At 38.0% G+C, this 21,191-nt stretch overlaps 1 protein-coding gene across 9 annotated transcripts in view; it reads right to left on the bottom strand.

The window, feature by feature from the left end:
- The window catches only part of PPP3CB (protein phosphatase 3 catalytic subunit beta), a 47,158-nt gene extending 26,650 nt beyond the window's left edge, over positions 1-20,508 (bottom strand). For 4 of the 9 annotated variants that reach the window (XR_005257397.1, XM_038140974.1, XM_038140970.1 and 1 more), the window contains exons 1-5: positions 20,042-20,508; positions 9,236-9,436; positions 7,061-7,185; positions 4,901-5,012; positions 3,893-4,038 (exon numbers count right to left, since the gene is read on the bottom strand). Coding sequence is in view for 8 of the 9 variants with exons in the window: in XM_038140974.1 (XP_037996902.1) it covers positions 3,893-4,038; positions 4,901-5,012; positions 7,061-7,185; positions 9,236-9,436; positions 20,042-20,111 (654 nt within the window). In the remaining variant the exon portion in view is untranslated. The remainder of the gene's footprint in view (positions 1-3,892; positions 4,039-4,900; positions 5,013-7,060; positions 7,186-9,235; positions 9,437-20,041) is intronic. The other 5 variants (XM_038140967.1, XM_038140971.1, XM_038140968.1 and 2 more) reach the window with 2 other exon arrangements.
- Between the last annotated feature and the right edge of the window lie 683 nt (positions 20,509-21,191).

The raw sequence follows: 21,191 nt of genomic DNA, 5'->3' as shown, positions 1-21,191 counted from the left end.
TAACAGAGGCATTCACACAAGGAAGTTTCAACTCTTTGCTGATTGATGTTTCCTGCAATACAGAAGGCTGAAATTCTAGAAAACATTTCTAAAAATTTTTCTTTAGTCTTCAAGTATTTTCCTCATGACTTTGGCCAAATCGATAGAGACATTATAAATAAAAGTTCTGGCTGCCTGCAATTAACACACCTCTCTCCCAAACTAATTTCTCATAGCATTGAAACAATAATGCAGCTATTTCCTGAAGTAAGGTGAGTTTGTAAAAAATAAATATACTTACATACACTTATATACTACATGCACTTACGTATATACACACCAAATCAGTTTCTTCTTCACTAGACAGTCTACTAACTGGCAGTTTTTAGGACATCTCAAGATTTAAGGAAATGTCACTTCAAGCTACTCAACCCAGACTACATATATCAAACCAAAATAATAAATTTAAGGGCTTCTCTACTATTGGCACAGCAAGTAAGTTAAAGGACATGAGTAAATTCAAAACACTTAATACTGATTTAACTATTTCTGAATGTGCTTTGTTACTACAGCAAAACAGAATCTCAATGCAAACTGGCTTAAGATTTTTCTAAATATGATTAGGGTAACCGAGAAAGACAATTTTCAAGAATACGAATCAATACACCTGGTGTTGAAACAGAACTAGGTAGTGTATTTTTTAATATACTGTAAAACATTTAAATCTAAATTATTTTCAAGGTACTATGCAGTCAGGACAACTAAAGTGACATGCATTATACCTCCACATGGATGTTCCAATTCAGAAGCACCAAAACCTGAGAGGCAGATTAAGGTACAGCAAATTAAAACAATTTTGCTTTTGAGGCAAAAGACCTTCACACAAGTTTCTAACACACAGACACCAGTTTTAATTAATCTGTCCTAATTTTCTTGAGAACTATCACCTAATAAAGCCTAAAGAACAACGTGAAGGCCAGTGAAAAGTGGCAGTCATCTTACTTATTACTGAACAAAAAGAAATTTCAGCAGGCCACAGAAAGGAAGCAAGGTATTACAAAGACAGATTCCCGGTTGTGCTGCCATATATTTCAAGGCAATTTGAACAAGTCTTAGTATCACCAAAAGCTAAACAAAAGAGTGAGCATCTGCTGTAAATGAGGGGGAAAAAAATTTGTCTCTCTTCTCTAGAGTCCCCATAATCTCACCTGGATACTTCCTCCTTTCTAAAATGCTAGGTTTAAAAGTGACAATTCCTGGCATTTTGTTTCAGTAGAAGTCTTGGCAGTGTAAATGAAATCAACTAAACATCATCCCTAAGTTGATGGACATGTGTCTGAAAGAGACACTCTTTACCAAGACAATCAGAACATTCATGGGATTCAGATTCAGAAAATAAAAATCAGATTACCACTAGTTTGACAAACTTCCATTTTGGCAGAAATATGAAGCACCTAGAACAACCTTTCTGGCTGGGATTCATTGCCACACCTAGTATGAAAGCAGTCCTCTTCTGGAAGTAAATTTATGATGGCAAAAATAACAGTTTAAATTGTGTAGTTTAATCACCTTCCTGCATGTCAATACTGATGAAAGATTTCATCCAGAAGAAACTGCACCCTGCATAAAATTTTTCTTCATTTCTTAGGTGATTCCTGCACTATTTATAGAGCTGTGATTTCCTTTTTACGCCAGATAATTACGCCCTTGCAGCTAAGACCTATCCTTAGTAGGAACTCCTGCTAATAAATCAGAAGGCCTGAAATATTAGACAATTGTCTTGATTGCTTACAGAAGTAACTTCCCACACCACACTTGTACCCCAAGTATATGATTCTTCCCTAGATATAAAGTGAGCATTTGACATCACCCATTTAATTTAAATACATTTAAAATATCAGTGCATGCCAAGCTCTAAAGCAGCTATTGAAGCCACTGCCAATCCATGACTAGCACCTTTTTCAGGTTACCAGATGATTCTTTAAAAATGAAGAAGGCCCGAGGAACAGTTCTATTAACACTGCCTTACATTTATAAACGTGTTTTTCATCAGAACAGAATACAATGCAGACTTTCATATATGCATATAAACATTTTAGCCTAATGTAGCCCTGAACATTACAGAAGCACATCTGAAAGTACAGGCCAAGACAAGAGAACTACCTTTTAGTTAAATTTACTTGACACTGTGAAACCTGATCAGCTGCAAGACTGAAACTAGCAGAAAAATTAATCACAATCCTGTTATGAGAGTGGCTTTTCGAAATGTTTTTCCATAATATGTTTTCTTTATATTACTTTCCAAAAAGCCTTGACCATGCTTCTTTTCATCTGTATAGTGAGAAGTGTTAAGGCTTTGTGAGAATGGCACTGTTTAGTCTCTTTGCTTTCTTACTTCCCTTTCTCTGCACAATGCATTTGGATTTCTGTACATATTAGTATTTGCTTTGACAACGCAATGTGCCTCAGTACATTTTCCCACTTGCACCACTGATCTTGCAAATACACTTCCTCTCTGTTTCTACCATTTTCTTCTCCTCTCACATCACTCTGCTTGGCAGTGTAATATCTGTAAGTGAAATAAACTGACATTTGAAGCTCTGAAATGGTTCAATCATTACAAAAAAATCCCTAATGAATAAATACAGTGAATTCAAAAATAAGATTCAACTGGATGGCCTATAAATTTGAGGAAAGGGAGAGGTAAAAAAGAAAAACAAAGCACAAATAAAGGAGAAAATGCTAAGGAAACGAGAAATGTAATTAATGAAGATAAAAAGACAAAATAGGCTGCAATATATACTTTTATATACTATAAAAGCAATTTAGGAGCATGCTTTTACTTTCTCTCTGACATTTAGATCCTTTTCCAAACAGGCCTCCATGTACCTTCTTCCATATGTGGACAAAACATGTTTTTTCTTCCATCCTTACCTATAATTCCAAGGCTTTCTTAGAACCACCTACATATATTTTAAGATGAAATCATCTACATTTTAGCTGTTCCTAATCATAACAGGAATGGTTTTCATTTCCAAGTGCAGCAGTCAAGATGTCAGCTATGTTAACTTAAAGAATGAGTATGCAAAAGTGAAGGCAATGGAAAATTCCATTTTGATTGAAAACTCCCATCTGATACAATCTCCATCTGCCAAGCTATCCATGCAAGTAGAAACCACGTTATTAGAACTTATTATTATTAGAACTTATATTATTATTATTGTCATCACAATCTTCAGCCCTTTAAATTGCACACCACAATTTAGTGTTTCCATTGTGTAATTTTAAAAAAACCTTCAAAATTCTTATTAATATACTCAGCACATTCACCACAGTGAGAAGTACTCCTCAACTGTTACTCAAATGCCTACCAAATTTGCCCTTTTAAATAGCAACCTGAATTTCTATTAAATGGTGCAATATGTCACTTTGTCAAAACAGAAATCCACATATTTAAGACAGTAAAAAAAAGTTCAAAGAAATTTGAGAATAACTGAAACATGATGTTAGATATAGTAAACAATTTTAAGACTACAATTAATTTCAACAAGTTTTCTCCTGGAAGCCATGAGAACACTAGCTCTTATGTAGAAAGAAATTCAACGTATTATTTTGACTAGATATTAAACTCTTCACATGTACTACCTGTCTCAAAAAACTATGTGGGGATTTTGAAGTTTCTTTTTCGTGTGTGTTTTGTAACAGTCCCAGCTGTGCCAATGAAGTCTACTAATGGAAAATGCACTAGATAATCCATGAGATTTTAATTATGATACTGCTTAGCCTACATTTCAGCTCCTGATTTAAACTTCAACAAGAGACAAGAACAGAAAATATACAGACAAATTCAAAGATGACTTTGTATAGCATCACATAAATATCTCTATTATTTTCAAATACACAAAATACTCACTCTCCTAATGTCATCTAGTGTATTAATTTCTGGTGAAAGTCCACCATGAACACAAAGAAACTGTTGATTTAAGAGAGCAGCAAGAGGGAGACAATCAAAAGCTTCCATACAAGCATCATAGACTCTTTCAGAGTACTTTATTTTACCTGCAGGAAAGAAAATAGAAATCATTAAAAAAATCCATAATATATGGATGAAGTGCTCTAGTGGATCATGGTTATAAGAATATATATCAAAGTAAATACTTTAAAAAAAAGCAAAACAATGAGTATTTTGGGGTTTAAATGAGCATTTCCAAACACCTAAACAGCAAGCATGATTCCAAGACATATTTGCTTCCAGAACTATAAACTGTTTTCACTTCTTCTGTTATCTCAAGTGTGAAGAAACTATTTTTGTTTTTTAAAAAAATCACTGAATTATTTAATATTGTTATACAATTATACAGCATACTTCAGTATAAAATACTACTAAGAAATTTGTGAATTCTCATTCACAGTGAAAAGCTAAGAACTGATTATAGATTATACCATTTTTACCTACATCAAAGAGGATTTCACCAGGCCAAATGATCCATTTATCACAGGATCAATACTTATACAAGCCTTCAAATGGAGAGGTAGCTTATATCACCAAAGAGTTATCTTACTAGTATAGCTGAAATAAATCCTCCAAATGGAAAAATTACCCCACAGTAGGGACTTTCTGCTAGCTTCACACCACTGCTCAGCAAGTTACCCTGCACTCCTGACTACAGCAAAATTATCTTCCTCTCCAGGACTTGATAAAATCAAGGTTGTTACATCAAAATTTACTCCCTAATGTGTATTTACAGCCAGGTCTCTTTTTGCACTCCAAGGCCACGCTGAACTGCAAGCAATTCTACAGAAGTCAATGGGGCCTCCAGATGTTTGCAAGGCCTAATGAAACTAATCTCTCAAGCACAATGACAGACAATAGATCAGCAGGTTGCAAGTAGCTAATTTTACATTCTTAGACAGTACTTACATTCTTGCTTAAAGGTAAAATACTCTGTTAGGTGTCTGCATTCATGGTTGCCTCTCAAAAGAAACAATGTGCTTGGGTAAAGAATTTTCAGGACCCATAAGTACAGCACACACTGTTAAGAAAACAGGATAACCAGTAAAATACACTAGTTTATATGAACTTTAAAAATTATTACTGAGAAATACTGAGTAAGAATGTTAACAGTTTCAAAAAGCAGGTACTGCTTAATGTGCCATTTTAAAATAGCACTACTTCCCTGAATCCAGTTCTGGACATGAGTTATGCAAATTGCTTATTACTTTTCCTAATAACAGCCACAGAGAATACTGGAAAAAAAATTATATTTGCTGGATATTCAATAATAAAATAAACTCAGCAGAATTAAACTGTAGAACACTTTCATCTAGACAAATACTGTATGCGTTTCTGCCTAAAATCTGGTATAATATATGATTCTGAACACTGGCATAAGAAGAAAAGCAGACATTTATGAACAGAGACTGGAAAAAAAAAACCTGACAAAATAATTTCCCTTAAGGTTAGCTACATCATTTGGATATAATTTTTAAACTACAAATGGACAGAGTAAATCATCCTTTCCCCAAAAACTGAGGAAGCTAATTGCTTTTTCAGTGTACAAGCAGCAAAGAATTATAGTAATTTTCCATCTATCATTATTACTGCAACATCAGCAGCAAACCCTCAAAAAGATAAGAGCGAAGAACATGCACAATTATTTCAGTTTAGAGTCTGTTACCACCCAGCAGTCCTGAATGCCCACAACGTATTTCATAAATTTCAAACCTAATTCTTGTATTTTCAACTGAGCACAGAAATCTCAGAATCCCACAAGTTTTGGACTTCATTGAAGTCACCTACAAGCTCTTATCATCATTGTTCTTAAATCAATACCAGTACCCTGAAGCTACCATTACTCAAAGTTATTTTGCATAGAATAGCAGACTACATGAAAAAAGGAAGAAACAAAACAAATGGACACTTTAAAAAAACACTGCAAACACTGAGAAACACATCAAAGACTTTTATTGTGAAGTTTAGTTAAACTAATTACTGAATTTTTATCTTCTTAGTAAAAACATGCAAAACTAATCTTTGTTCAAAAATTTTTTAAAGTGTAGTGGTTGAAAAGCTTTCATACCACGTTTTGATATATGAACATATAGAGTTGATATGTAAATGCCCTTTTCAAAGACAATTCCATCCTTTGTAATCATCAAGAACAGGCAAAGATCAAATTAATAAATAGGTAATATCCATTGAAACTTTTCCTCAAAGATGACTTTGAGGCAATTGCTCTTGCTGCATCTCCTGTTGGTCTATCATCTTTGACAAACCCAAAATGCATTGTGCACGCTTTTCACAGCACATACCCACACATTATCAGAACTGCAACATTTTAATACCGAAATGAAAGAACTACACTGTGACTTGCAAGACACTATTTCAAATGGCATGCTATTCCATTAGATTTAGTATCTATGAAGAGATCCCAAGCTGAGGCACTTCCCAGGCTGGTTACAGAAGAACACTTAACTTAAAAACCATGCTCTGAAACGAATCGATTTGAGTATGTGAATATCTTTGAAATGTAGCACGCTTAAGAAACATGCTGAAAAATAAATATTATTTTAATTCAAAGTAACTGAAAACTTAATGGTAGAAACACAGGTCATCCTTAGGGAATATCTGTATTTGCTCTAAGAATTTTTGTAAAGAAAAATATTAATACTTATTAAAAACCATTTGATTATATAAATAAAATTAGTTTCTTTTATAAAAATAAACAGTAATAATATTATGAATAATTTAAAGACCTTGCAGTCATGACTCACCTGTTCTCCACAAACATACAAACATATTACTGACAAGCAGCAGTACGTATAAAAATGTAACAGAATTCAACTTTTAGAAAACCAGCTAAAGAAAGAGGAGAAAAAAGGAGTAAGTCTGGCGATTTCAACAGGACAGTCCAAATGACTGGTCAACATCCTCCTGTCACCAGGCCTTTATCACAGGAGAAGGCACAGCAAGGAAGAACGCATTCAAATGTTAAAGCAGACCTAAAACTTCATTTGAAAACCTAAGTGAAAGTGTGCTTACAAAAAAATTAGGACAGAACAGATTAATATATTCAGTTACCTCTATACTAAAATAACCTCTGTCTACATAGTCACCGAGGAAGAGGTATCTTGTGTTAGCAGGTGATCCTCCCACTTCAAACAGCTTCATTAGATCAAAGAACTGGCCATGAATATCACCACACACTGCAAGCAAAAATTTTGTTCAAATTAATTTTAAAAAATCTAATGGAAAAGTTACCAAGTTATAGTTAACAGCCACAAAGTACTTCTAATCAAGAAGAAAGACAGGCATAAAGCAGGAATAACAGAAATTTTTGAAGGTTCCCCCTTTGGTTTTAAGATGCTGTCTTCTCTACCTGTGACAATACTGATGATATAGCTCTGAGTCCAGGAGATTGGGGATGTGGGGAATGTGTCCTTCCAACACATGTAATGCACAGAGCATTGAGGTCTTGAAAGCTGTCAGCACCTCTTTAATGTCCTCCCCAACTCCTTAGGTATCTTTGCAAATTCTCCTTGGTATGCGTATTTGAAAATGCCTGCTGCTTCACAACAATTTGCTGAGTCCATGTGAACTTGAAAAAAACAGGGAGTGTACTTTTCTTTCTGAGTCAGACTAACATACTTTTTAATGAAGTCATATCTTCTCCTTGCTCAGTTACTTTTCTCCTTCAAATAACCGTGTTCATTACTTCAACAGTGGATTTTTCCTGTGTTTTTAGAATATAAGAAGGGGCCAGTGGTCAGCAACCAAAGGCAGAAGTGCCAAAGATAGCGGCAGATGGGAAGTCTTTAGGGAGCATACAGCAAAACCAGGTCACCTCACAACTTTAAAAAAGTAATTAAAAAATGCATGGAAGAGACAACTGCTCCTATCTCCTCCTTCCCACAGGAGTTCCCAGTTCACTGGAAGTCAGGAGCTGCCTTCTTACTTCTGCATAAGGTGTCACTGGTAACAACAGGAATTTGAGAGACTATGCCTTTCATTGATGCAAAATGTCACCCATCAACCGACAAACAGCATCTCCTGACCTCTTAGAGTTTATCAGTAAAATCTTTGGGGAAAAAAATTGTCCTAATTTTGGAAAGAAATACTGGATATGGCACACCACATTATAAAGGTTGTTATTCCCTTAGAGCAGACCATTTGTCATCACAACCTACAAAATACGAGACTAAATAGAATGTGCACTCTTTTAGGTCTCTTTCCTTAATATTTCTACTCAAACACTGAAAGAACTTCCTTTCTTTTTAAATTGCCAATACACCAATTACCTGTATATACAGCAATATAAGAATGCTAAACAAACTTTAATTCTGAGTTTATCTGGAACTTCAAAGGACTCTGAGCTCAGTCTGCCACTTAGTAGTTTCCACCATTTCATCTTTTTTTTTTTTTAAATGTCAACAATAATAATGATTCATTTACCCAATACTAACAAATAACAAGCTGATGCCCTAAAAGAAGATTGCAGACACTAATGTAATTTATGTAAGTCCATTTAGAAGAAAACACGTTCAGATTAAGGAAAATGTGATTTGAACATAAAAAGCAAATCTACTTTCATTATCATGAATAACAGACATGAAACATAACCACTTTCTATGAGTCTAGACTGTTTATAAAGTTTTAAAAGTATTAAATGACACCAACTCCACCTGTCACCAGGTCAAACAGAAACAGAACTGTTCCAACTACGAAAATATTCAAGAAAACCCTGAAAGTCACTTTTGTATCCCAGTGGCTCTGGCCCTTGTGTCAGAGATGCTAAGACAATCTTTATCAGTACTGCTCTCACAAGAACGTGGTTTTATGTGCAGTCACCAGTCTCACTTCCAGAACAATATAAAGGTGTATTTTTCACCTAAGAATCCCAGTTCACAGTATCTGATTTGAACCACAATAATGGGCTTCTCTTCGCATATTTAGATTTCAGAATTATCCTGAGTTCAGGTAGATGCCTTTATTCTTACTTATAATATTGAAGGAATTAGAAATTTATATTTCAACAGCATTTAACTTCTTCCTTCTTTTTTCCCAATTTTAATACCAATCCTACTAGTTTTTCAATAGGTTTAATGCCTTCATTTGTTAAGCAAATGCAATTGTGAGAGATAATTCAGAAGGACTAACAGAGAAATTTTGGTTCAGCAATTTGAAGACAAATTCTACTATGAAAAAATCCGTCATTTTCCAAATTTAATTATGTATGAAATTACCTAGAAATATTACCTGTAATTGGAGCTTCAACTTCTATCATAGTTTTTTCCCTCCGTAATATTGCAGCACCCTCATTGATGATTCTAAGTGCAATTTCTTCATCCACTCGACCTTCCTTTACCAAGTGGTTCTTCAAAATGTCAACCCTTGGTCTTCCATCTGTGTCAAACACTTCTTCAGATGTCAAGCGATGCGTTGGTGGAAAAGGGACAGCTAAAATTTTAAAAGAAGAAACAGTAGTCATGACACTCAATTTGAAAAATTGAGTCCATCTAGGAATGGGATCTATCATGGAATAGCTGCTAGCCCAAGTAGCAAACGTGTCTTTTCACCAAGGAATTTTACAACATCATTAAAATCTGGACAGAATAGTGCTGTGTATGTGTTAAAAAAAAATAAATCTATACTATGCAAGGTTGTAGAAACTATAAAACAGAGTCAGAAGGCATAATAATATGTACAATATCTGGAAGAGTCAAAACCGACTTTACAAAGGGAATTAATCTCTCTCCATTATACTACCATTCCCTGAAGGACTCATGAAGTACTGGTGATGCAGGATTATCCATTTAATAGCCACTCAGACTTTCAAAATTAAAAATTATCCCATCGTCAAAGCCTCAGGGAAAAAGACCTACCAAAAAACCTCAACCAAACAAAAAGAACCACCAAAACAAATGCAAAGCTAGCAAGAAAAGGACCCACTACTGTTCAAAAGACTAGAAATAAAAGGAGTCAGTAAGCAGTGGCTGGGGACCAAAGCAGGCTCAGCAACTGCCCAGACAGCACACTTGGCAATCTGTAGCAGGTCAGTTACTGCACAAGTGAAAAATGGGTGTGAGCCATGGAAAAAGATGACACTTCAAAATTGCCACTAAGCAATATCATGGCACTAGGGATATTAGAGGAAATGAAACTAATCTGACCCTCTCCTCTCCTCAAGCATGCTACTGTTGAAAGAATGAACTACAACAGAAGCAAAGCCATTCTGTTTCTCACCATTTAAACACTCTATGTTAAAAAAGAAAAACAGGAGGAGTACATCTATTCAAAGATAAGAACTAGTGGCATGAATACACTTGTAGATAGAGTATTCATATTTATTTTCATACTCTCTGAAGTTAAACTTTACATTCCAAAAATCAATAATTAGATACCAAAACATTCCCTGACTTCATTTAAATAGATTTCTAGATTACTAGTAACACACTGCTACCCTTCTGTTTTATGGAGGAGTAAAAATAAAACACCTGATGCACAAATCATACATATATTCCCTGAAATTGTTTTTTTCTAGAAAATAAACTAGAAATATGTCTACTATTCCTCTTATAAAAGTTTCTATGTAGCAAAAAGCTGCACAATGTGTCCCTACATACTGTAGAACAAATTCACCACTTTTCTGTGGACATAAAGTATTTGATTAACAAAAGCAAAATTTGATGCCTTTCCTTCAGCCTCCTCTATAAGCAATTCAAGTTTCACTCAGAAATGCTAAAATTCCATGTAGTCCAAATGTTAATAAGCTTAACTTATTTAAGATATCAAAAGACAATCACTTCTGTTCCACGCACAATTGTTAAAAACATAAATCTGGCTCTGAGAAATTAATTATTCTGGCAAAATAAATTTATCTAATTTTTAGAAGCACTTAATTATGACCAGGCAAGCATCAGTTGTAATATTCTCTGCTTTTCTGAATTTACCTTTCCAACCTTCAGATTCTCTTAATGTTATTTTTTACATTATTTGGAAGTTTATATCAATCTGTATATGAATCAGTTTCAGTCTCTTTCTTTCCCCACTTTTTTAATACATTATTTGTGGGCCCACAACTGCCTTCAGCAATTCAAAATGGAGCTTACCTTTTCAGGAGAGACCAGACAACTCAAAAAGAAGATTTCTCCTGCTTTAATTCCTTCAAAAGCATTAGAGCTCTCACACACCTTCCCACAACCAAAGTCAGTCACCTCCTAGACACAGTTTTTTAAGAACTGTGCTCCATTAATACTAGAATTATTCAGATCTACCAAGGTGAAAGATTACTGTTTTGTTCTTTTTGGAAGCTTTTTTTGGTAGATGCAGGGTGTAGCAGAGAATGGTCTGTTGAGGTGACCACCCGTTCTTCATTCTCTTAAGTGCAAACCATTAATAACTTACTACAACTACTACTGGCTGCAGAATTCAAGAAGAGCTCTTCCTTATGACAGTTCAGATATTTCAGGGTTTTTAAGTGCATGGTAAATGAAATTTTCTTCACTTAATAAAGTTCGTGTATCTATGAACAAAATAAAGCCTTGAGTTTGTCTATTGAATTATATTCTCTGGGAGGCTAAAAACCCAGCTGTTTTTACTCCAGTGTGAAGATCTGTCTCAAATAATTTGAATTTATAAACTTATGAAGACTCAGATTTAAAACTCTGTATCCAGGGGTTTGTTATCCATAATGCCCAAAACCCACAATGTGGTATGAGAAGTAATTAAGGATCTCTGAAGTTATATTTTCCTCATGAAAAAATGAAGTCTTAAAACTAGTTCCTCAGAGTTTAACAAAATCCTTTTCACATAATATATGTATTTTCCCATTGCTCAAAAAGGATTTCTGAAGAATGATTTTCAGAGAAGGCAGAATAAAATATGGCTAAAGATTTTAGCCATGATTTGCATCACCCAATAAATAAAAAGTAATACATTTTAGAAAAACTGTTTCTTTCCATTTTATACTTAAAGTTTTATTCCAGCAAAAGTTGACACTGTATTAGAGTGCATACCTTTGAAAAATATTACAGCTGCTTTTAACAGATTAAGGATGAGGATTTTTGAAGCATGTAGACAATTTCTGCAAACTAATGGGTTTAATTAAAGCTTTGATGAAGCAGTCATAGAATGTTATAGCCTAAGGAAAAAGAATTGCAGCATGATGTGTTCCAAGACACGAATATAATCCATGTTTCAAAGTCTTTGTGCACAACCTGTGCTCTCGGGACTGTAACAGAATGGTAATTAAGAGGAATTACCCTAAGGAAATAACATGGTGTTGGGCATTAAAGGATTCTCTTCTTTCATTCCCCGCCAAGCTAAAAAATAGAAAAGTATCTACAGATGAATCTCTAATATACACTGCAGTATCTTATTATTAAAAGTATAGATGTTACTAACAAATGTAACATATCATGATTTACAACCACAGACAAGATTTTCTAAAACAAACCATTGCTTACTAGTCACAATTAATCAATTTTAATCGTACAAATGATAAAATTTTAATATATTGATCAAAAAATGTAAACAGTAGAGCTGAGGAAAAAAACATGAATAGCTTTTGGGACTTATTAATGAAAATATTTTGATGGCTTTTTATTACTAATTGAATATGCATTAACAAAGAGGAAAAAAATTACCTTTCCTTTGTACTGCAGTATCAATAAGAGATACAGAAAGCAAAACCTCAAAACTTAATTCTACACTGACTTTCTACAAGCCCCTGGGTACACTGATACCTTACAATAAAGCATGATGTGGAGATTCAAAGATTAGCAGCAATCTGAAGGATGAATTCCCATGACGTAGTAAGAAGTTCAAAGGAGAAAAACGACATTAGTGTGGCAGTTTACCCAGTATAATAATCCCTGCTGAGAGGCGCAATACAGCAACTCACACAAACGCTACTTCCAGACCCAAAGCACATCTCACATTGCCTAGTAACTAAATACAACAGTAGCTGCTTATAAAATTTACACGTAGATACTGTAAATTCAAACCACACTGATATATATGCCCATTGTAATAACCTCGGTTAAATCTGGCTTGTATCAAGAGACACCCTGTTGGAACAAGCTCATGAAACAAGGTGAGATCAAAGTCCCTAGACTAATGTAAGAAAAAGCATCAGGGATCAACCATAGAAGGTACTCTACTTTCACAAGTAAAATTGTTTCTGTTCTCATGACTGTAAAACTTAAATAATTCTTTTTCTCTCACAGTGAAAGAAAAGTAGGCATTTTTCCTCTATCATCAGAAGCCCATGGCATATTTCATGAATTTAGTTCTGGCTGTTAAAACCTGCTCAATATCCTAGCTTGCACTTTCTGTCTCAAGAATGGTTTTGATTTTATATATGGAAGTCTGTCTCACCTCACATTACTAAGGTTACTAAACACAGACATTCTGCTTGCAAAAAATTTGCTGCTTTGGTGATAGGTATACATGAAACAGTATATATAATGTTTGTCTCCACCAAGTGTATCATGTAGCAACACAAGCATGGTGCTTTGTGAAAATGAAGGCAAGCATTCTTCATTTTCTCAGCAGGTTTATTACCATGATAGCAAAATATGTGTTTTTTCTGTCATTTAGTCACCTTTTGTGGTCTTTTGGTTTTATAAATGCATTGCTGTCTATGTATTATCACTCAGAAGAATCACAAAGTCTAACACCTATTTACATCTTTCAGTTTGTCCCTGGCAGTCACATCTCTGCCAGCATCTCTACAGAAGGAAAAGATGCAGCATCCATAACTGCTATGAGGACAGAATATATCCAAATACTCCTCTGCACTGGCAGAACAGATTTGAAAAGAAATAGCATAAAGGCATCACAGATGGTCTGTGGACCAGCAACTTTGAAAATACTAGATAAGCACAAATACACAGCCGCATCTACTGGAATCAGAAAGCTACAATCAAAAGCTGACGAAACCCACAAGTTACCCTTTTCACCTCAAGCAACAAAGCACAGATACAGCAAAGTCAATTTCCTGCAAATTACCAAAACTATCCCAAAGTTTCTTTGAATGTAAGGTTCCTGCTATATTAACCAGCATCCTAAAAGCAAGAAAAAAAGGGCCCTGTAAACCTTGAAACCCTACAACAGCACTAAAGGTACTATTTATTTCACCCTCACTTATCATGTACTTGTAGTCTCAAAAGTTTCATAGAATTTTAAATCTCACATGAAACTGTGGATATATCTTGTATGCCATGGTGCATCATTCATCTTTTATACTGTGTAGTTTTTCAATTAACATGGTAGACGTTTTTGGAAATTTCTCACAGGAAAAATACAGTTATTTCTTTGAAAAGTATTTAAAGATACTCCTGCCCTTAAAATGGCCAGACTGTGTTTTATATATATATATATATATATATATATATATATATATATATATATATATATATATATATATATGCACTTCTGGCAATGCAATGACGGATGCATAGATCTTTCTCTCTCCATACTCTTTTTTTTAACAGAGTAGTGGTTTATGGATTTTCTCTGAAGTTTCATCCAGACCACGTTTATGACCACTGCTAGAACTGTTTTCCACTATTTTGTCCAGATTCTGAAGAGACATTTTCAAAGCTTTTGCCTTCACTGCACCTTATTGCTACTAATTCTGCAATCTCAATTACATGCTACATGAAAAGGTATTTCACCTTTTCTATTTTGTTTGGTACAGCATTTCTACTTTTCACAGGGTGACAAGAATTACAGTAGCTTCTTATTCAACTTTTCCATTAAATACCATTCATAAGGTAAGAAATACCTAACACTATCCCCTATTCAACCACTCCTTTTCCAAGACAGAGATGTGTCATTGTCACTCCATCTCACCCAAAAGCCACTCTCTGCCTCTGAACATATCTTTAAATAAAGAAAAAGATCAGGAAGATGGAACAAAATTACATGCTGTTGTTCAAGAGGCACATATAACACAACATACATATAATGGCATGACGGAGAAATCTCTTTTTTCTAAACTGGTCGTCTAATACTCCCTGAATTCTTATCAGACCAGCTGACTGCCACTGCATTAACTTTCTCATAATGTTATCCATACAGATCCTAATATTTCTTTCCCAAGTTCACTGCCTTCTGTGTTTAAGAAAGAACTGTCCTGTCCTTTGTAGAGTCTGCTCTGTCTTTCTCTTAACAGCATCTCCTACTTCTTTACCAAGCACTCAGCCTAACAAGAGCTTACTGAAGCATCTCTGGAAGTCTGCTGTCCTGGATAAGCGTCACTGTTTGCCATTCACTCTGTTTTCTAAAGAACTTGTCAACACATTTAAAGAGCACACATGACAGATGTTAACCTCCCTCCACCATGGGAGTTTATCACCTATTAACATCCTTTCCCTCCTAACTAACTTTGATCTAGAAGAGGATATTTCCTCTTCTGCTTATTTTAAAGACTTCAGTGAAGAAACATGATGAATAGTTTTGCCTGGATCAACAAGCTCACTGGCTTCTTCAAAATATTCTAACTATTTCTCCTGATTTTTATCTATGAAACCTGTACCAACTCCTCTTTAACACTGTATTTCCTGGGTATGTAGCTAGGCCACTCTTTCTTACAAGTGTTACGAATCCATTTCAATTAAACTTATTGATCTCAGTTGTCCAGTTAAATCCAGAATTTTTTTTAAAATGCTGCCATGCTCCATCACTCAGACTCAGAAGATGAGTTATGCCACAGGTTATGGAAAATAAACCCACAATTTTGTACCCAAAACCCCCAAAGAATTCCTTTAGAGCCACCAGACAAATATCTTCTGATCTTGGGATACCTTTTCGGAACATTTTGGGAACATTTCTTTCATTGATGCATTTTGAAACCACTTACATTTCAATGAGAGAATTCTTTGATCCATTCAGAAATAAGAATGGACTCGTGTGTGAAAGAGCCCTTAGTTCCTTAAGCAATAAACACACATGTGAGCAGTTGCCAGATTTTTGTGCTCTGGCCTTACCTTCCCAGCCCTCAACTGCCAATTTGCCCTACTGAAATTGAAACAGGCTTCCATTTTTGGGTGAGGTTTTTTCAGTTTTGTTGTTGTTATTCAAGATTTATCCACTCTAAACATCCCCTGAAACAAAAAAAAGACCAGTCAAATGCTTACTTGTCAGAATTCAGTTCCATTCCATTGTCTCTCCCCAAAAACAAAACTCTGATTTTTTTTATTTTTTTTTTAATATGACCCTTTAATACTCCCTTCATGCTGCTGCTTTTCTGGATCATCTTAGTGTAATTTCTGGCCAGCAGCATAAGTGCCTTACAAAATTTTTAAAACAGGCTTCATGCTGCCTGTCAACTTTTAACCTTTTTTTAAAACCAGACCCTGAACCATAGATTTAAATACTGCAATGATTTCTTTTTCTCCTTACATGGGTGTAATTGTTCAAAAGCAGGTATTAGAGCCTTTATTTCAGAGCCTTCTTGCTCAAGGATACGAGTTACATTTCTTTGGGTTTCTCTACAGAGTTGTTTCAATAAGCTTCCATTTAACATCTAAAATGATTGTCTGCCAATCAGATTGTACCATGACTTTTATCCAAAACAAAGGATACTGAAATCTTTCCATTTCCAGAAGAACAGACATAATCTCCAAATTTAGCATTAGGTCAGCATGACAAGGTCCCGTGGATTGAGTCCCAAGGCCCAGCAACACCCACAGTGCACAAAGCGTCATGCTGGGAGGATGGAAACTCCCAAGTACAACTCCGGGCTGTAACTACCCACAAGAAAGTCAGGGAAACCCTGATGCTTTGCTCTCAAAACAAAAGCAATGAAGGCTCATCCCTGCTATGCTCAGGACCACTGTATCAGCGTGAGCTTCCAAGCTCTTCTTCATCCCTACCAGGAAAAAGTACCTTACTACAAGGCAGCGAAACAGTTGTTTCAGGAGAAAAGATACATTGACGATTTTAAAGTTTGAAAGTCACGTGGCTGAAAGGTGAGGTGAGCTAGCTGAAGTCAGTCAGCTTTGTCATCTAAAAAAAAAGGCAAACCCAATGAATCAGATACAGCATTTAAGTATCAAGAAGAGTTTATTGAAAAAAAGATTTTGCCAGAAGGGAACTGATTTGTTCCACAAGACAGTAAAACACTAACTATCCTTCAAAGATGACAGGGTGCCTTAGAAAACAGTGAAACAGAACCACAGGTACATTTTCTCATCCCTCTTTGGGGAAAAAAAATAGCAGTAACAAAAGCCTCATCACAAGACACCTTTTGGGAACCAAATGCCAAAAGCTGATTTTAGACAGTTTTTCAGTTCCATAGCTAACCATTAATTTATAGGAAACTGTAAGTGCAAATTACTTAGGCAATTTAACTAAGCCATGTAAAAGAAAATTTGAGCTTTTTATACACTTCAAAAGCAATCAATGACCTTTGATGAGAAAATTCATACTTGGAATGATATGCTAGACAACACAGCTAGACTGCATATTTAAAGTTATTTTAATGTTTCTTTTATATATATCTATCTGATATAATACATCTGATACATATCAGTACTTCCCATCAACTGCTAAATATACAAGTCAAAATATGAAGGGAGACACATCCTAATCATTATCCTACCTTATTAGAAAAAATTAGTTACTGATGATACAGTAATTCAGTCATTTCTTCTTGGGTGAGCATCTCTTGCCTACTTCTGCTAACATGTATTATAACTGGTAATGAATTCAATTTCTCACAGTCTCAGAAATTTAATGGATTCTGTTCTTTATCCTCATCTTCCAGTGATACAGAGGAAGAAAATAAAACTTAAATAAAATCAAGATAAACAATGCAAGTAACAGTAAGCTTTAGGTCCTGAATTCAATTTTTTTCCCCAAAAGACACAGCATATAGAAAGCATGAAAGCTGAAATATGGACCAATACACAGATACACAAGATAATATTACTAAATTTTCTCTGTGGCTTTTCTTAAGAATCTGAGACATTATAAAAGACCTATTCATTGTATAATAGGAGAAAGTATGGTGAATGTTTCTTGGTATGCAAGAGGCAATGCATCTGTTTGCGAAGAGGGATGTGACACAGTTGTCACATCTTAGCACTGTTTCAACAAATTGCACAGATACTCCCACTTAGGACTGACATAACCTGCAATCTTGCACTTCTGGGGTCACTGTCTAAAAAAAGTATTTCCAACTGCACTGCACCTAATGGGGGAGGAGAAACCAAACCACCCTGTCCTTCGTGTCAATAACACAGCCAGCTTGGCACAACTGGCCAGGCTTTCTCCAGAAGCCAGTGATTCAGCATGATAGGGGTGGGGAGGACAGGTCAACAGAAGGTATGGAAAAATGCTGCTATATGAACTGGTTGTAATTATGTCAGATGAAGCCATCAAAGACTGATTACCTATACAATACAATACTACCTATACAAATAGGTATACCTATACCTATTATCTATACAAATTACCTATACAATAGATCTGCATCCTAGCAGCCAGGTTCAAAGAAATACTGCAAAGTCAGGCAATAATTCTGCTTAGAATGAAGCGTCTTAATGACAGTTTTAAACAACCAGATGCACAGGTCACATTGTGACAAGCTGAATTATTAAATGACTGGAAATCAGTAGGTTTTCCACTATGTTCTAAAGCACCTGATCACTTACTATTAAGTATTTCACACTGTTTGAAGAAGTTAACTTCATACCACAAATTGCAGTATACGTACAAAAATTTGGCATGTCTAAACAGCACAGATTGAAGTAGCACTAAGGAGTACAGGTTTCCAATAGACTGTTTTAACATTTTCTACTTTTGCCTTTGCAATTTGTTCAAACAAATCAACAGGTTAAGCAATTCAAAATAAGTAACAACTTATTGCAAGTAAAGCTTTCCAGTTTACTAGAAAACATGCCGATGTTCAAAATATCCAATGGGATTCCAAGGCTTTAATTAACACCTGCTGAGGACAAATGCATCCTTTTCATTTCTCAAGGCCCCCTGTAACATAAAAAGTTAAACAACCAGATCTGCACCCCTTCCAACTCACTCAGACCCTGTGTTCAATCTTAAAAGCAGACTCTTGTGTACACCTGTGATTCCCAACCAGGCCTGCCATAACAACTATCCACACTGACACCACCAAATACAGAGCAATACGAAAACCACTGGGATCAAAATAAAATGATGTGCAACTTGAGTAAACACAATCTAGGAATTCTTTGAAGCACTACCTATGCTCTACCCCTAACTATTAATTTACGTCTATCACACATATTTCAGGATGCTCTGGTTGGAAAGGATTATTCTCCTCACAAAAACTAAAATGACACCCCTTCACAGGGTTCAGAGAAAAGAACTATTTTATATCATTTTGGTCACTAGACCATCCTAGGTTTAGATGGATGTATCTACTATAAAATGCTTTACTTTTTCTCCTACGAAGTAAAACGTTTGACTTTTCGCGACTCCCCACGAGATTACAAAGGAAGGCCACAAAGAAATAGATCAAGGTGAATTTTCTCCATCAGAACTGGAACCTGAGAACAGCAGCCAATAGAACGGGCGGCAGCACCATCTCATTCGCTGTTCGGCGGCGCTGTCAGCGTCTGCAATCACAGGGCTCTCCCCTGCGCAGACAGCGGAACAGCCCCGCAGAGCCGGGGCGCGGGAGGCCGGAGCGCGGCGGGGCCCCCGGTCAGCCCCGCACACGCTTCGGGCAGCGCATCCGGGCGGGACGCGCCAGGCCCGCAGGCCCCGGCCGCCGCTTCCCCCCGCAGCCCCGCCGCCCTCACAGGCCCGCCCGCGCCCACCTCAGTCCCCGATCCAGCAGTGCCCACCCCCGATACTCTCACGTCCGCGCGGGCATCCCACGCCTCCGCAAGGTGCCGAGCTGCCCTCCCGTCCCCACCGGCGGGCAGGCAGCCCGGCCCGCGCACGGAGGGCACCGCTCCCCACGGCCAGGCCGCCTCTCTGCGCTCAGGCGGGCCCCGGCACTCGGGCGGGGGTCGCGGCCCCGCCGCGCCGCGCAGCCATGTTCCCTCTGCGGGACGGCGGGACGCTCACCCTTGACGGCGCGTTCGCTGGTGGCGTGGGGCGTCAGCAGCAGCACCTTGCTCCCTTCCTTGGCGGACATCGCTGAGCGCTGCCGGGCTCCGGCGGCTGCTGCTGGGCGCGGCAGCGCCTTCGTCCGCCCCTCCGCCGGCGGCTGGTGGGGCGCGGCGGGGCGGGCGGGGGCGGCTACAGGCGCCGGGCGGCGGCGGCCCGGCGGAACATGGCGGCGGGCGCGGCTCGCGGCTCCTGGCGCAGCGCGGGGACGGTCCGCCCCGGGCCCGGCATGCACCGCGCCGCCGCCCGCCGGGTACCGCGGGAGCGCGCGGAGCTCCCGGCCCCGACCGGGACCACGGCGAGATTCCCGCCCGACCCGGGGCGGCGGCGCGGGGCGGGGCGGGGAATGCGGCCCGACACCTCCCGGCGCGCCCCGGAGAGCAGGGGGAGGCGGGCGAGGCGGCCGGAACGCCCCCGCCCCAGGACGGGCGGGCACCAGGCCGGGGCTGAGGGGGAGGTGCGGCGAATGGCCCGGCCCCCAGAGAAGCCGCGCGGGCGAGGGCCGGCGGCCACCATGGAGAGCTCCGTGGGGCCTCCGCGGGGGCGGCGCAGCTGGGGAAGCGGTGCTGTGGGGCGGCGAAGCCCTCGCTTCCCACCGGGAACCAGCGCAGAGCGAGGGGCCGCCCCCGTGCTCTCAGCGGGGGCCAGCACGTCGGAAAGGACCTAGAGCCGCACCTGGCAGGAGAAGGAGGAAGAAAGACAAGTTCCCACTCAGTTGAGAATTTGGGCACAGTTTGGGGCAAACTCCCAATGACAGATAATTCATCCAAATTCTCTGCCTTCTCCCTGGAGCTGAACAAGAGTAGACCAAAGAGCATGGATAGCCCTGGGTACGGCGGCAGGAGCTGCGCCCCTCGCCCCACAAAGCTGCGCAGGCTGACAGGGGGGCAGTGTCCCTTCCATCGCAGCCCTTATGTTCTATAAAAACCAACAACGAAATGCATATGCATTATTTATACCGAGCTGTGCAATCTATTCCACACAATAAACCAGGAAGTTAAGAAAGAAAAGCCATTCAGAAGTACTGGTTTCCAGCAAGGTCTTGGTTCTTGCCACATTCATGTCCAAGGGAAAAGGTTGGCACCTGAGATGAGGATCTGCCATGCTG

The sequence above is a fragment of the Motacilla alba genome, chromosome 6 (assembly GCF_015832195.1).
Source record: "Motacilla alba alba isolate MOTALB_02 chromosome 6, Motacilla_alba_V1.0_pri, whole genome shotgun sequence".
NCBI classification, from domain to species: Eukaryota; Metazoa; Chordata; class Aves; order Passeriformes; family Motacillidae; genus Motacilla; species Motacilla alba.
Note: the sequence above shows the minus strand (reverse complement) of the source record. Positions and strands in the feature narration are given on the sequence as shown.